Here is a 17,310-nt window from a genome sequence, read left to right on the forward strand (position 1 = left end):
CTTCGGTCATAACTGAACATTGAGAACTTGTGGAATTATAGACATGACAGTCACCCCCACACGGGGGTAATTTGTCTCAGTTCGCCATCAATGGCCATGACTTTTCCAGCTGATATCCTCTTGAACATTTGAGGGGGTAGGGACCACGTTTCCATTGCATGCTCTCTTGCTTGGTCTCAGGATCAAAGTGGTGAACCCATGTCTGATCCTGTGTGGCAATCCACTGGAGGAATTTTTGCTACTCCTCCCACATCATAGTTCACGGGAAATGTCCAGATGACCTCCTTTCTGGTCCACGGTCAGTATTCAGGTAACCCAGTGCTGACTTTTGCCATTCCAAATTTATCTGGATGGATCGATTAAAAACAACCAAAACCGACACCCAATGTCTCAGGATACGTGGTGATTGGTACTTGTCTTTCATCACTTCATGCACAGAGTCCACTATTTCTGCAGTTGCCACCTCAACAGGGCGACCTGATCCATGTTCATCTTCGGTGCTTGTTCTGTCACATTTGAACTCAGTTAACCAGTTCTGTACAATGGAATATGGAGATCATTCCCTATTGTTGCTTCCATTATCCATATGTATTTGCTTGGAAGGCAAGTCTTTCTTGCACAGGTACTTTCACAGCTTAGCAACAATTTGAACATTGCAATTGAATTATTTTTTGAGGGGGGGTTCTCGACTTAAAGTCCACAATGGAAAATGTGCAAGCAGAAATATCATAAAGTGAAGGTAGATCGAAATACTGGAAACTTTCATCATCCGACCATGTCGACAAGTAGGTTGAGCCACAAACTGATCACCCCTCATACATGCAATGCTTAATCACGTTGAGCATTATCCTTCCACAACATAAAACCTCGAGAATTTAGACCTTCATGCGTCCAGGTATTAGATATGTCATGAATAGTTGGTAAGCACAAAATCATGGTGCTTCCCTCGAACACCCTGTATAAAATGAATTCTCGTGTGCTCATATGTATAACACGAGTTGTAAAATACTGTACAGGACACCACTTGATCCCAGCATCACATTGGGATGGATTGCTCAAAAATAGTGAGGAACTGCATACGCGATGAGTTTTGGTCATTTCACTTGTGCACAGGACAAGCTCAAATGACCAGAAAAGCTCAGTGGCTCCACAATTGACATCACATCTCAATTTTTGAACAAGTTTAATGTCATGGTTTCAAAGGTAAAATTTGATAGTCCATTTCATTGCTACGTTCACCTCGGACTGAGGAAACTGTCAAAACTCACTGGCTTCTTAAATGTCGATAATTTAATTGGCGAGTCAAGCAATCAATTGTTTTGACATCCAAACTCATTGCTTTCCAAAATGGAATTTTCTTTGTGGGAAAAAATTTTGCTGGATGAGAGGAGGGAATTTGTTTTTCAAGGAACCCTGCAGTCATGTGTACATGTTATAACATTTTTTTTTGGGGGGGGGGATATGAGCAGCCCAGCACTGCCACAACCACACAAGTAATTTGGTACCAAAAGTTGTGACGAGGGCACTGAGGTTAACATGGTGTGGGCTGGCACCCCAGAGAGCAAACTTCAACCCTAAAAGTCACAACTGACCAGTGTTATAACAAACACACTGAATAAAACATCACTTCCCTGAAACAGTCAATCAAGCAGTTTGGCATCAAAATCCTCAACATGCCACAGTCATTTAGGTTTGAACCCCACAACCTCATGCAAAAGCCAAACTGAAAAAACATACAAAAAAAAAACCACAAATGTAAGCTCACATTTTAATTCAAACTTGTTTATTTAGTCGACATCAATGCAAATCATCAACCAAGCTTGCTCCATCAAAGACCACTGCACTTAGAGATTGTAGTCGACGTAAAGTGACCCTCTACAGCCGAAGCTTTGTCCTTCTCCAGTGTCTGCGCTTCGAGTTGTACCTGTCAAACAAAAGAAGTCAGATGAGGATTCGGCACGAGAACAGTGCAAGGAAAGTGCACGGAATACAAAAATGAATTGTTCTTATGCATTGGAATCTGAGGATAACAAGAGACAGCCATCCCCGAGGATATTTGCAAAGTCTTCATTTTAGCAGGGAAGTGACACCCAAGGCACTGATAAGCCAGAGTGGAATTGCATCTGCTGTGCACAACTCTACAAAATCAATTTACACCTGCTATTAAAATAAAATAAAATAATAAAAATCAGCTTGGAAACTACCTTCAAGCTCCCATCAGCCTTTAGTTTATCAAACATGGATATCTGTGGTATTCTGTGATCATATTCATTTAGCTCATCTTCGAGCCAACATTTCTGGATCGAGTTTACAATCACAACATCGTTATTGTACTTTGCTGGAATTTATCCCAACCTGCTTTCTTCCCACTTTTAAAACCTCGTGTTAATGGTTATCTGGACGCAGATGTGTTATTTATGTATGGTAAAGCCTCAAATATCACGGGTTTCGACCAATCACGGGCTGACCAATCATTGGTGTTCCAATTTAGTTTTCACGGCATTTCTTTCGGCCAATCACGGTTTTTGAGCAGTCATCTTTTCCATCCGGGTGTTCGATGACCTCCCATTACGAGCCTTTTGTTGCTTCTTGTGCAGCGTTAATTGCATTCATCAGACTAACAAACGGGAACAAAGCTAAATTTAATGAATCGCAATCGAACAGGAAATGACAGACAGAGATCCTGCAATTCGATATCTACAACATCTTGTAACTGCACAACAGTTAATAATGGTGTCCAAACATAAAACAATGAACAACATTGTGCAAAAAGACGGAGAAAAGTGATGACATTGCACTTTAAAAAAAAAAAAGAAAAAAAAGTTAAGATACGTTTGCAAGAGGTTTGTGCTGCATCTGTGGGCCACCATTGCAGGATAAATGAATACTGGTAAATGGGAGTCAAATATCTGTGCCAGAAAAATGCAAAAGTGTCATTCCAGTACCGTGATCTTCTTGAAAGGATGGAAAAAGTGCTTAATGTTTGGATCAAATACCAAAGAGGAAAAAAAAGAAAAGAAGTCTAAGTGAACTGGTGTACGGGAGAAACCATTGCGGATTTATCAACGATTCCACAAGGCATCTGGGACCGAGCTGATCCATCAGCCATCGCAAGTTCTACATCCACATCTTTCGAACCTCCACCCGACATCATCTCACTCTTGTATTAGGGTTAGTGTTAAAAAATTTAAAAGGTGAAAGCTTTGTTTTTATTTCCTCCGCCACCGAAGGTGGAAGGAGGTTGTCTTCACGCGTCTGAGCAGGACATCTCAAAAAATTGTGGACAGATCTGGATGAAATTTGGTGGGCAGGTTGGGTGTGTGACGAGGACGAATTCTTTCATGTTCGGTGAAGATCCAAATCCAGATAGGAAATTTTTTTAAATTTTCAGTGATTCTTCACCATTGAGAGATGACGCCAAAAACTATATATATATATATATATATATATAGCATGGTATTTCAAAAATTTCTTCGGCCTGATATGTTCCACTGGATCAAGCATTGCGTGGCGGAGGTATGCACTTTATAGAGTGCCCATCTAGTTACCTCCACCATCGAAGGTGGAGGTTATGTTTTCACCCCTTTCTGTCTGTCTACTTGTGTGCAGGATATCTCAAAAAGTTGTGGATGGATTTGGACGAAACTTAGTGGACAAGTGGGGTAAGTGACAAAGAAGAATTGATGCAATTTTGGCAAAGATCCGGGTCTGATAATTTAGTGATTATTCACCATTGAGAGATTGGCGAAACCGATATAGAGCACAATATCTCAAAAAGTTGTGGACGGATTTGGACGAAACTTGGACAGGTTGGGTGTGCCAGAAGGACTAATTTATTCGATTTTGGTGAAGATCCGGATCTTTCTCGAGAATTAATTTTTTTTTAGTGATTCTTCACCATTGAGAGATAGGGCCAAAAACGACATTGAACTGTATAGCATGAAGTTTCAAAAATGTATTTGGCCCAATATGTTCTCACGGCTCAGGCTTTACGTAGCAAAGGTATGTGCTCAACCGAGTACCCTTCTCGTTTCAATTGAGATTTATTTATTTCTGGCTGCCGCCAATTTTCCTCCATTTTCTCAAAGCCCAGGAAGCAAACCCCACATTTTGCATTAGCTCTTGGTTTCAACTATTGTGGCATTTTCCAGAAACCAAACCGCCACGATATTTGAAGGTTTACTGTTTATCCATGTGCCCAAATATAAAACCATAAACCAAGCATGAACATCAAAACTGCACAGACGTGGCCACCTTCACCATTACCTTATCGTATTCCCAGTCCTCATGCGAATCCACTGTGGGATTGGCCTGTTTTGCTTTTGCTTCTTTGCCAGGACGCGTTTGATGCGAAACGTCTTGTGCGAACCCTGGGGATGAGAAGATTAAATCACATTATGATTATACTCTATAATATATATATATATATATATATATATATATATATATATATATATATATATATATATATATATATATAGTTGTGGTTACCAAATTCGCAAACCACCATTCAGGTCCCTGAGGTGAGATATCTCCATAAGTATATGTGTAGTTAGGCCCAAACCCGTTGTCTAGTGGGAATACATGTCATTTATGCGTGCTGCGACTCTTCAGGATAGCTGTTTTTCTTTTACTATCTTTATTTTGGACCAACCGCCATTGTTACCACCACCAACCACAACATCAACCACCCACCGCGGCGCCGCTTCACGTCACACCTCGCAACCGTCGCATCGCCACCGTTCTTGCGCCGCTTGTGGGTACCGGTGTTGGACTCGTGCAGGGCGCGCACCGAACAGCGTGTACAAAACCACGGATTTTCCGCTTCAAAAACGGATCAAAAACGACACACGCCCACTTTTGTTCCGTCCAATCGGTGAGCGAGGGCCGATTTGGCCCCGCCTCCAGGGCGTTGGAGGGCGGTCGCTATATGCAAATTTATGGATCAAAATGCATTCACGCCCACTTTTTCTCGGGCCAATGGGGAGCGAGGTGAAAGGTCGAAGGCAGGGGGTCAAAGATGAGAGAGCGAAGCCACGGGGCTTATATAAGCGACCGCGTTCGTCAGTCAAGAGAGTTAAGACTTCGCAGCCGGTGGAGTTGGGAAGAAGAAGCAAGAAGGAGTTGGTCGTCGTCGTGTGCGTTGGAGTCGGAGCGAAGGGGACGGAGCTGTGGAGAGGCGGCGAGGGCAGACGAGGGGGTGCTCGCGTCGTGCCGGGAGCTGCACACCAGGGAGGCCGACGGCGCGACCTGGTCGAAGTGGAGACGCTCGGCGCGGGACTCGAGGCAGAGTAGAAATCCTCCTTTCCCCCGAGCATCAGCAACCCCCTCCTGTTTCCCCCCGCGCTGAGATAGTGCGACCAAGGGGGCCCCTTTCCCACCCCCTACCAGACACTGTCCGCGAGGCCCGCGGAGTTGAGGCACCATCGCCGCTCCGCGTCTCATCACCAGACGGGTAGGCCCGACCCGGTCTCGGCCTCAGGCCCGCCTCATCCTTGAGGGTTCTCTTTTCTTTTTCTTGGTTTTGGGTATGTGTTGTCGGCGCCGTCTGTGAAGTAGAATTGTATAAGTGTTGCCGTGTGCTCGCGTAATCGGTATTAGATCTGCATTGTCGCATTTGCTTTTTGTGTAAAATTGCATTGTGTTTCTTCTTTTTTTCTATGTGCTTTTGGTGGAATTGAATATGTGTGCTTTCCGTTCGTCGCGAATAAATGTGCTTTGTGTTGAACTGTTTCCCGCTCGCCGTCATTTCTTTCATTGAATCCTCATCTGGCTTCACGTAAAGGGTTGGTAGTGGGCTGAATACGCCCGATAATTAATCGAACCGTCGAGGCCGACGATAACACCGCTCAGTTATCCCGATAGTACGGAACGGGTCGCTTAAGTGGCCCGTGTCCGAAGTCGACCTGCGGCGAGGTGTGATCGCCCGGTCTACCCTCCGTGTGGGTACTGAGGTAGGTCGAATTTGGCAAGCAACCCTATCCCACGCGGGGGCTGATTGGCTCGATCGCGGTGAGACCGAAAGGTCCACCCGTGACTGGTTCCCGGCGTTAGTCCGAGAGGGTCACAACTGGATTGTCCGTCCGGTGGGCGACGTGCCGCGATTCGAGTTACGTGGCCGTCAGCACGCCGGCGGGCGCGAATACCGTAACACTGGTGTCAGGTCGTGCGATACAAATCCATCACCCTCCTCGCGGCACTGGTATCGGAGAACAGGAAAACAGGCTCTCCTGTCTCCAGCGAAATTCACGGGAATCGGTCCAGGGGTGAGAGAAGCGACCCCGATTCCCTCCAAATTACGAGCGAGCTAAATTAACGCTTTACGAGAAGCAAGATGGCGTATCAAGGCGAGCGGGAGCCGGGGGTATTAGAAATGGATGTAGAATGTGTAGAATCCATGGTCCAGGATGGAATCCCGGAGCAGGAAATGTTGATTGTGCAGGAACACGGACTCGCCCAACTGAACCCAGAGCCCGAAATGGGTGCGGCAGCGGCCGCGGTGTATGACACCTCCCCCCCCCTCTCCACCAAAACCCTTCCCCAACCCTTGCCGAAACGGCTCAGCTGAGTGCATCCGACATGGCTCAGCTATGCGCCATGCTGGCGGCAATGACAGCAAAGATGGATGCGAATACACAACAAATGAACGAAAAGATGGATACAAACACAAATGGAATGAAAAACGAAATGAACAAGCAAATAAGCGGAATGGAAGCAAACATGAAGGAAGAAATGAAAGAGCTACGGGGTGAGACGCAGAACATGGGCCGATGCCTGCAGGCGGGCATGAAGGCCGTGACCAGGGAGCTGGGAATGGCGACTCCACGTGTGGGAGCAAACGAGCTGGAAGGGGGTGCAACGGCTGACAGGCCCGCGGTGGAGGCGGGTAAAAAAATAATTCGGGGGGCGTGTTGGGCGAGGGTCGTGACAGAGGAATCGACGGTGACCAAAAGGGAAAAATTAAATGGGGAGACCAAAACGTGTGAGACGAGACACGAGGTGACGACGACAGAAACTTATAAATGCATAGAGACACGGGAGACAGAAAAAAATAGAGGAGAGACAACACGATGAAGACGGGGTAAGTGACGCGCACACACACACGGAGGTAGTGGAGGATAGTGAGGTTGAGCTCGCGGAGCGTGTAGGGACCCAGTGCGAGCACCTGGATGGCCTCCTCCAGGAACGAGGGGAGGGAGTCTGCCCCCTTGAGGCGAGTCACGACCAGGTGAGTTCGGTCGTGCTTTGCGAGGTTGAGGGGACGGGTGCTGTGAACGGGTGCACGGAAAGCTTGGGGGGTATAGAGGCCCCGGAGACCCTTGTGGGGACACGAATCCCCAGTGTGGTTGTCCCTGTGTGTGTGGTGCAAGGTGTGAGTGCGGCACCGTGTGTGGAAGCGACCCCGTGTGCGAGTGGTGTGGTGGCGATGGGGCCAGAGTACGTGCTTCCCAGCACGCCGTGTGTGGATGAGGCACCGTGTGTGGAAGAGGCCGTGTGTGTGAGTGAAACGGCCAGTGTGGATGAGGAACCGCGGTTGAGTGCCCCCGCGTGTGTGAGTGAGGCACGGTGTGTGGATGAGGCACCGCGGGTGAGTGCCCCCGCATGCGTGAGTGAACGGCCGTGTGCAAGGTCGCTGTGTGCAAGGGAGACCGTGTGTGTGAGAGCGGTATGTGAGGGAGATGTCGGTTGGCATGCGGGAGCACGCAGCCGCGTCTCCCGGTGTGAGTTTAATGGTGTGGAGTGTGAGCGTCGCAACACGCGGGAGTGCGTGTGTGGAATGGAGACGGAGACGGCGACAGAGGAGAGAAAGCAGAGTAGCGGCTGTAGTTGTTTCGGGGACCGTGCCGGGTTCACCCAGCAGTGAGCACGAGGTTCGTGCTGTGCAACGCACGAGACCGCCACGTGCTCGCTTGCGAGAGTGAAGTCCCGGTCCGGAAACGCACGCGGTGGATTTGCCGATCCCGCGGACGGACAAAGTTTAGGCAGGATTACGGATTTGGACCGGACGGGTTCTCCACGCGATCGTGTGTGTTAAGCTCCAACGGGCAAAGCACATGTGTTCGCGTGGGGAACCCCTCGAGACGTGGGGCTTGTGTTTTTTTTTATGCGCACGGTGACGTCATGGCTGCACGTGGGGTTGGAATCCGGCAGGAGGGGTATCCCTGCCGGATAGTGCCGTCCAGCTGCATGACGTCACGGGCAGGTGCAAAGTGCGCGAGCTCTGAGTTGCCGCGCTGGTGCTGCGCAGGTAAAAAAAAAAAAAATAAAAAAAAAAAAAAAGGAAAAGCAAGCCTCACTTTCGGGTGCACAGGATTCCTGGGCAAGGGGTGGAAGATCCCCTTGACCTGGGCACAGGATGGAAATTAGTTAGGGGGAAGGGTTAGCTTAGTTAGACCGACTCCATGGGGCAGGGGTAAGTCCTCATGGAGTCCGTGGAATGGATTAGTTAGAGGGATTGTAGCCAGATTTAGGTGGGGAAATTGATTAAAGAGATTTGGAGACAGTGACTGACAGTGAGTGTGTAGAGGGGACGTAGTTTAGCTACGTAGTGTTAAAAGGAACGTGCTATAGTTTAAGGGACGACGTGGGAGCACGAGTTAGTTAGGGGGTGCAGATAGAAGGATGGCAGAGTTCAGTGGTGTGTGTGTTGAAGAGTTGTTGGTGAGTGAATTGGAAGCATGTGCTTGGTGAGTGAGTGAGGCCAGCGGGTCTGTGTGTGTGGAGCGAATGGGGAATGCATGGTGCCATGAGTGATTGGGGGAGGAGTGACTCCCGCCCAAGGGACCCTGGGGTCAGTGTAGAGTGAGTTAGCTGGGTTAGTCAAATTGAAAAATGGAGGTCGTTTTGTTGTTGGTGGGAAAGTAGGCTCGAGACCCATTTGGAGGGGTGCAGGAGCCCTGTTGACGGGCTTGGGAGCGTGGCTGCGAAAGGTGAGTATCGCTGAGTGGGTACCCTGGGCACCAGGCGAGTCGGCCGCGGTAGGCCATGGGCCCATGGGGGCCGGGATAGAGTAGTGGGCACGGGTGCGCCTGCTTGGTGCGGGGGCCCGGGCGCCATTAGCCGCGTGGGCAGTGTTGTGGGCATGGGTGACCCTCGGAAAGGGGCCTGGGAAGCCAGCCTGCCACGTGTGTGTTTCAGGGGAGGTGCCATGGGGGCACTCCCCGGTGTTAGGGAGCTGGTAGGCTCGGAGGCAGTGTAGTGCCCGGGGTGCCATAGCGGGAGATTCGGCAGAGGGTCGTGCCTGCCAAAGGGAGCCACGTGTCCCAGCCATGAGACCGTGTGAGGGCACGGAGAGAAAATTGGGGGGGCGAGGCCCGAAATTGTGAGGACACCAACACAGGCGACGGGAATCAGGGTTGTTAGAACCAATAGTTTAAGCGAGAGGCGCTTGTTGAAAGCCCCCGGGGTAGTTTAACAGTTAAATGGTTAGGGTAGATTAGGAGATGTACCCCTCCGCACCATCCATCCCCTCGCTCTCGTTGTGGGCCGCTGGACCCACTTTGGTTATAGACCGCCGAACTCTGGGGAGGCCATTCTGAGGCTTCGTTGGGCCTCGACACAGGACGCTAGCTCTCCCTTGTTCCCCTCCGGGAAGGCAACGTAGGGGTTGGGAGTAGGCGAGGTGACAGGATAGGTTAGCCGAACAAAGACGATAAAGGGGTTAGGGGACGATTTATAGTGGGGAAGTAAAAATAAAAACAATAAAAAAAAAAAGTTGGGGCTAAATTGGGGTTTGACAAATTAAGGGAGTGGGTATGTACAGTGACAGGCAAAGGCGATAGGTGGGAGGGAGACAGGTAGGTAGGTCCGAGCCCGCCTTCCAAGTGGCCAGCACCACCGCACTCCCTCCACCAACCTCCACGGAACGGCAAAAGCTGGCCAGCTTCATCTGCTGGCTGTGTGCTGCAAGGCCTGTGCCGGCCGGATCATCTGCAGCTGTGGTACTTCAAGGCCTGTGCCGGCCAGTTCATCTGCGGGCTGTGTTTGCCTGCAGCGGCCTTCTTCTGCGGGCTGTGTTTGCCTGTAGCGGCCTTCTTCTGCGGGCTGTGTTTGCCTGCTACCTTTGCCATGCCATGCCCACTGCCCCTGTTCACCAGCCCCGTTCAATTTTTGCTTTGCCCCCCCCCCCCTGTTCATTGCCATGTGCGCCAGGATCAAGGCAACAGTTTGCAAGCTGCAAGAACTGCCCTGTTGGCAGCTACAACACGGGCCTGCAGTGGCGGCCCGTGCACCGTGTTTGTGTTCATGCATCCATTCGTTGTGCTCATTGCGTGTGCCACTTGAGCTGGCACGGAGACTGCGTTGTGCAGCCCATGCACCGTTGTGGTTCACTGCGTTCAGTTCAAAAGGGAAGGCCTTGGACTGCGTGTGAGCAGCCAGCCACGTTCCCTGTCACCTGCATTGTTTTGAGCCAGAGACTGCATGCGAGCAGCCTGGCTCCCTGCTAACTGCTTTTCTTTTCAGAGTTCATTGATCCTGGGCCATGGTTTAGTGTAAAATTTGTAAGTTAAGGTTAAGATGTACTGTAAATATGAGTGCGCCCCCCGGCATGTCTGTCTTAGCGCCGGCAATTTTATTTAAGTCGTCCGTGTGAGTGAGTTTGTTTAGGTAGTTACGCAGCCCTCAGGTTATTTATTTTGGGGACACGAATACCATGAATGTCGCACTCAGGGATCCGTAGGTAAAATGTACTAGGGGAAAACTACACATGATGGCACACGAAAATTTGACGACTCGGGACGAGTCTGTAAAAAGGGGAGGGGGTAGTGTTGTGGTTACCAAATTCGCAAATCACCATTCAGGTCCCTGAGGTGAGATATCTCCGTAAGTATATGTGTAGTTAGGCCCAAACCCGTTGTCTAGTGGGAATACATGTCATTTATGCGTGCTGCGACTCTTCAGGATAGCTGTTTTTCTTTTACTATCTTTATTTTGGACCAACCGCCATTGTTACCACCACCAACCACAACATCAACCACCCACCGCGGCGCCGCTTCACGTCACACCTCGCAACCGTCGCATCGCCACCGTCCTTGCGCCGCTTGTGGGTACCGGTGTTGGACTCGTGCAGGGCGCGCACCGAACAGCGTGTACAAAACCACGGATTTTCCGCTTCAAAAACGGATCAAAAACGACACACGCCCACTTTTGTTCCGTCCAATCGGTGAGCGAGGGGCGATTTGGCCCCGCCTCCAGGGCGTTGGAGGGCGGTCGCTATATGCAAATTTATGGATCAAAATGCATTCACGCCCACTTTTTCTCGGGCCAATGGGGAGCGAGGTGAAAGGTCGAAGGCAGGGGGTCAAAGATGAGAGAGCGAAGCCACGGGGCTTATATAAGCGACCGCGTTCGTCAGTCAAGAGAGTTAAGACTTCGCAGCCGGTGGAGTTGGGAAGAAGAAGCAAGAAGGAGTTGGTCGTCGTCGTGTGCGTTGGAGTCGGAGCGAAGGGGACGGAGCTGTGGAGAGGCGGCGAGGGCAGACGAGGGGGTGCTCGCGTCGTGCCGGGAGCTGCACACCAGGGAGGCCGACGGCGCGACCTGGTCGAAGTGGAGACGCTCGTCGCGGGACTCGAAGCAGAGTAGAAATCCTCCTTTCCCCCCGAGCATCAGCAACCCCCTCCTGTTTCCCCCCGCGCTGAGATAGTGCGACCAAGGGGGCCCCTTTCCCACCCCCTACCAGACACTGTCCGCGAGGCCCGCGGAGTTGAGGCACCATCGCCGCTCCGCGTCTCATCACCAGACGGGTAGGCCCGACCCGGTCTCGGCCTCAGGCCCGCCTCATCCTTGAGGGTTCTCTTTTCTTTTTCTTGGTTTTGGGTATGTGTTGTCGGCGCCGTCTGTGAAGTAGAATTGTATAAGTGTTGCCGTGTGCTCGCGTAATCGGTATTAGATCTGCATTGTCGCATTTGCTTTTTGTGTAAAATTGCATTGTGTTTCTTCTTCTTTTCTATGTGCTTTTGGTGGAATTGAATACGTGTGCTTTCCGTTCATCGCGAATAAATGTGCTTTGTGTTGAACTGTTTCCCGCTTCGCTTCGTCATTTCTTTCATTGAATCCTCATCTTGCTTCACGTAAAGGGTTGGTAGTGGGCTGAATACGCCCGATAATTAATCGAACCGTCGAGGCCGACGATAACACCGCTCGGTTATCTCGATAGTACGGAACGGGTCGCTTAAGTGGCCCGTGTCCGAAGTCGACCTGCGGCGAGGTGCGATCGCCCGGTCTACCCTCCGTGTGGGTACTTAGGTAAGTCGAATTTGGCGAGCAACCCTATCCCACGCGGGGGCTGATTGGCTCGATCGCGGTGAGACCGAAAGGTCCACCCGTGACTGGTTCCCGGCGTTAGTCCGAGAGGGTCACAACTGGATTGTCCGTCCGGTGGGCGACGTGCCGCGATTCGAGTTACGTGGCCGTCAGCACGCCGGATTAAAAAATTCTTTTTTAAAGCTGCCATGTTGGGAACACGATTTGTCAGGTACTAAAAGTTGGCAGCCATTTTTAAATAAAATATAAAAATAAATAAAGTCTCTTTCCTTTAAAAAAAAATGTTTTTAATCCCATCAACTGGTATTTTTTTATTTGGCCTTCCATAGTAGCAGGTAGGTAGTATTGGCCACATTAAAAGTCAGAATTGTCTCGATACAGGTGGCATATAAAGTTAGTTTTAAATGCTTAGCTCTTATGTTGTTTAGTCTTATGATAATGACTATCATAAGAAAGAGCAACTCAAAAAATTACCCCCGTGTGGGGGTGACGGTCATCTCTACAATAACACAAGTTCTCAATGTTCAGTTATGACCGAAGACTACTGCGCAGTTCCACTGCGCAGCTCGAACTGCGCAGTTTGGTTAAAGATTACTCGGCATTTTGGCGCGCGCACGCATGAAATTATATTTTGAAAATAAATGTCGACATTTACATTTCGGGTTTTGAAACTTTTGCACCTTCGGCGGAAAATGTATAAATATACAAGGTCAGCTGCTATGCAATGACACCATTCACTAACATTTACCATGCCCAGTGGAGAAAATATAGCCTCCTGAAGGCAGTTTTTGCAAACTTTGAAGTCACGTGACGCGAAAACGAAAGCGAAATTCGAAAATCCGTCCTGACGAAATTTAGATATTGTCCCATACATTCATATGCCACAATCAAATTCAAGATCGCTTGAGAAAGGTAGGAGATAGATTTTGAAAATCGTCATTTTCGCATTTTTTGCCAACTTCGAAGTCACGTGACACGAAAACGAAAGTGAATATCGAAAATCCGGCCCGACCAAATTTAGATATTGTCCCGTAGATTCATATGCTACAATCAAATTCAAGATCTCTTGAGAAATGGCGGAGGAGATAGAATTTGAAAATCGTAATTAGGTCGTAATTCTGATATTCTTCCACAATGAAGTCTTTGTTCTTCACTTAGGCCTAAGTCACATTTGCTCTACGGCGAGGATACGGCGGCCGTACGCCCTCTGAATTGACAGAATCGTGCGGCGGTCGCAGAGTTTCTGCGGTGGCCTCAGGGAGGCCCTACACCATTTGACTATTTTGTACAGGCCATAGGGGTCGCCGTGTAATTACAACTTTTTTCATTTCTACGTTGGCCATAGCAATTCGACATGCTGTAGTTGTGACGTAGTTGTGTTCCACATCGACCGTACGTACGGCGTACGGTGGGCTTGCGTTATTCGTGCGGCTGCCGTAGTCTCTTATCAATGAAAAATGAATTTTGCCCTAAAAACCGAATACATTTTAAAAACCGAACACAACGTGGCGTTCATGTTTGTTCACGCGTCTCCCGCACCCGTTCGACCCGCATCTTCACGCTTTGTTCATTCAGTTCATCGGTGGAAGTCCTCGTGAAAGCATCTCTCGTGTGTCGATCGCTACTTGACCTCGTGTTTTCACCTTGATTTGTGGTGTTTTTTTTTTTAAACTCATCTTGTGTTTTAATTAATAACAAAAAAGCAATCTGATCACGTGATGTGACGGACTGTCGGGCAAGGATTTAATTTCACAGAACAACCGGTTGTAATTTGGAATATCCATGATTACCTCAGCCCGATGCGTTTGTTGAAAGTGATTGTGTTTCTGGGGGCATCATGTTTGATGAGCTGCCCTGGGGGCACCGCTCACAGAGTGGGCGAGCGATCAGAACCCAGGACGGAGCTCGAGCCTGTGTGAACATTTGGATGTGGTGATTGTACCAGTTTACATACAATACACCACCACCAAAGGGCATTTACTCATCTTATTGACTCATCCAATTGGTCTCTTGTACACACAGTATGTCCACCTTTCTTCTCTCCATCATATCAGCCAACTCTCGCCCTTTGCCAGTCATCGTCCCAACATTCAGAGTTCCAACTCTCACCTGCACACTTCTACCCTTCCCCCTCTCCTACTGCCTCCGGACTCGCCTTCCCAGTCTCCTTCTCCTCCTTTGCCCAACAGGAGCACAATTTCTACTGGTACCCTGCTGACCACCGGTACCGGTGGCGGTCATTGGTAACCGGGCCTCGACCGATCCGGTATGGAAATTCGTTTTGTTGTCCGCATAATGATTTGGCATAGGTTTTTACGCCGGGTGCCCTTCCTGACACAACCCTGGTCGCCTCTTACGACACAGGGATATGGTACACCTATTCTAACCGGGGCATACACCGGGCCCAGTAGAACTGGAACTCATTTCGCCGACCTCGGAAGGATGGCAGGCTGAGTCAACCCCCTGGTGTTTTCGACTTGGTTTATTTATATATACATATATATTTATATATACATATACACAATATACATACATATATTAATTCAGTGTCCCAACAGGGCTTGAACTCACGAACTTTTGGGTCCTAAGCCACTGCCCTAACCACTGCGCCAACACCAAGCTATTCTGGGGGCATCACGTACTGGTATATGCTGAACCGTTATATTTTTATTTCAGTAAAAAAAGAACCGGTATATATACCCACTCGGTATATATACCCACTCGTTACCGTCCGTCTGGCCGCACGTTCACCTAATGGCCCCCCTGTGGGCACCTTGAGGCAACCTTGCGTCTGCCTTGAAAATTCTATGGCCGCCACAGGGCCCCCTAAGGTCACCGTGCGACATCTAATCAAAGACCGTACGGCACCCCCACGTTTTCGGTCTCAACAATTTATAAATACGCCGTGCGGCTCCCCGAAAAATAAAAACATGCGACTGCTACATTGTGTGACCATGGAAATACTGCGGCCGCCGTATAATTGCTAGTGGCCGTAGGTTTTGGAGACTTCACGGCTGCCGTGGCAAATGTGACCTAGGCCTTAATAGCCAAAACATTTTTCATCAATCAACCTTACTGGAAAAAAAAAAAAAAAAAAAAAAAAAAAAAAAAAACAAGAAAAGGAATATAAATCAAACTTTTTGAGTTGCCCTTTCTAACGATTCCAATGTCCTACTCATACAATACTAAAAACAGAGGTCTTCAAGCATTTGAAAGCAGTGTCACTTTTTATTGTTCAACCTACAAGCACGCAGACACACGCGCACACGCAGACACACGCGCACACGCGCACACGCAGACGCACGCGCAGACACACGTGCACGCACGCGCACACAGACGCACGCACGCACGCGCGCACGCACGCGCACACAGACGCACGCACGCACGCGCGCACGCACGCGCACACAGACGCACGCACGCGCGCACGCACGCGCACACAGACGCACGCACGCGCGCACGCACGCGCACACAGACGCGCACGCACACAGACGCACGCGCGCGCACACAGACGCGCACTCGCACACAGACGCACGCGCGCGCACTCGCACACAGACGCACGCGCGCGCACTCGCACACAGACGCACGCGCGCGCACTCGCACACAGACGCACGCGCGCGCACTCGCACACAGACGCACGCGCGCGCACTCGCACACAGACGCACGCGCGCGCGCACTCGCACACAGACGCACGCGCGCGCGCACTCGCACACAGACGCACGCGCACGCAGTCGCACACAGACACACGCGCACGCAGTCGCACACAGACACACGCGCGCGCACACAGACACACGCACTCGCACACAGACACACGCGCGCGCACGCACTCGCACAGACACACGCGCACACACACACGCACACAAGCGCGCGCACACGGATTAATACCCTGTTTAACAATGACTAAGGAATAAATAAATAAATAAATGAAGCCTTTTCGAAGGAAAGATCAAAATATCATTTTCTAGTCAATAAAACAACACATCCTGTCATAAAGGATATTTAAACCTACAAAAAACTGGAGATCTGAATGATAAACCAAACCGAGGAAAAAAAAAACAAAAACAAATCCCCACAAGTCCCCGTTTCGGACCAAGTCCAACGGGAGGGAATAACGAGGAGCGCGAAGGGAGACGACGACCCGTGGAGCCTGAAAACAGCGCCATCGTCCGCGGCACCACACACGTGAAAAACAGCGAGCGATACTCGACCGCCCTGTTTCACATTGGGGGGGTTATTTGCACGAGAGTGCACCATGAACAACGCTCACCATTTCTTCAGTGTCTCCCTATCAACAAGATGGCGGCGAAAAGAAAAACTCCTCATCACCGTCCTTTTATATAGTCCCGCGTGCCTCTTCCTGTTTCAGTTTTTCGGCAGCCTTCTTTCAGATCACATGTATGTTTCCTTGTAAATGTGCCTATAAACAATGACTGACTATCTCTTGTCAGATCAGTGAAGGAAAGTAGAAAGTGAAATCAAAATGCCCGGGCGAGCGGCGGACACTGTCACCAATGTTAACGCCATGGCCACGTCAAACCGGACAAAATATTTAAACGTAACTGTCCTTTGACGGAAGATGGATTTTTTTTTAATCAAACGCTTCCTTAGTTCCGCCATATTTGGTTCACGAAAAAAATAAGTGACCACTATATTCGTTATTGTTGTGTGTCTGTCTGTCTGTCTGTCTGTCTCGAGCTGCAACCGGCACACAACAACCACCCTATAACGTGGTGTCGAGGAGTATCGGCGAAACAGTATAAATATGAAGTTGATAAAATGAAGGATTGAATCATTATCAATCGAGTGTACTCCCAGATGTGACGCCTTCAGACGTCATGCACGAACATGCCGCATTTACGTCATGCCGTCATCACGCAGGCACGTCATGACGCGCGACGAACCCGCGTGAGCTCACTGTAAATGTTGCCGCACTCCACGTGGTGCACCAAACTTGCGCGGCAAGAAAGGCATTTGCGATTGAACAGCCCGATCACGTCAAGTTTCTTTGAGAGGTTTCTGTGGAGGGAAAGGCTCTGTGTTCGTGGACGC

The 17,310-nt window shown here is 49.6% G+C and overlaps 1 protein-coding gene across 1 annotated transcript; it reads right to left on the reverse strand.

The window, feature by feature from the left end:
- Positions 1-1,766: 1,766 nt before the first annotated feature.
- On the reverse strand, positions 1,767-16,752 carry LOC147017845 (large ribosomal subunit protein eL39). Its single transcript, XM_085896881.1, has 3 exons — positions 16,529-16,752; positions 4,267-4,370; positions 1,767-1,924 (listed from the first exon to the last, which is right to left on the reverse strand). Exons 1-3 carry the CDS (start codon positions 16,529-16,531, stop codon positions 1,876-1,878), a joined length of 156 nt encoding a protein of 51 aa, XP_085753007.1. The 5' UTR covers positions 16,532-16,752; the 3' UTR covers positions 1,767-1,875.
- Positions 16,753-17,310: the final 558 nt, after the last annotated feature.

The sequence above is a fragment of the Eptatretus burgeri genome, chromosome 10 (assembly GCF_056783735.1).
Source record: "Eptatretus burgeri isolate ZD-2024b chromosome 10, Ebu_testis_v1, whole genome shotgun sequence".
Classification (NCBI taxonomy): domain Eukaryota; kingdom Metazoa; phylum Chordata; class Myxini; order Myxiniformes; family Myxinidae; genus Eptatretus; species Eptatretus burgeri.

Excerpts from the sequence above, each read along its gene's own strand:
- LOC147017845 (XM_085896881.1), bottom strand. Across the intron at positions 1,925-4,266 it reads AGGACTGGGAATACGATAAG|GTACAACTCGAAGCGCAGAC; the intron begins GTAATGGTGAAG and ends TTTGTTTGACAG.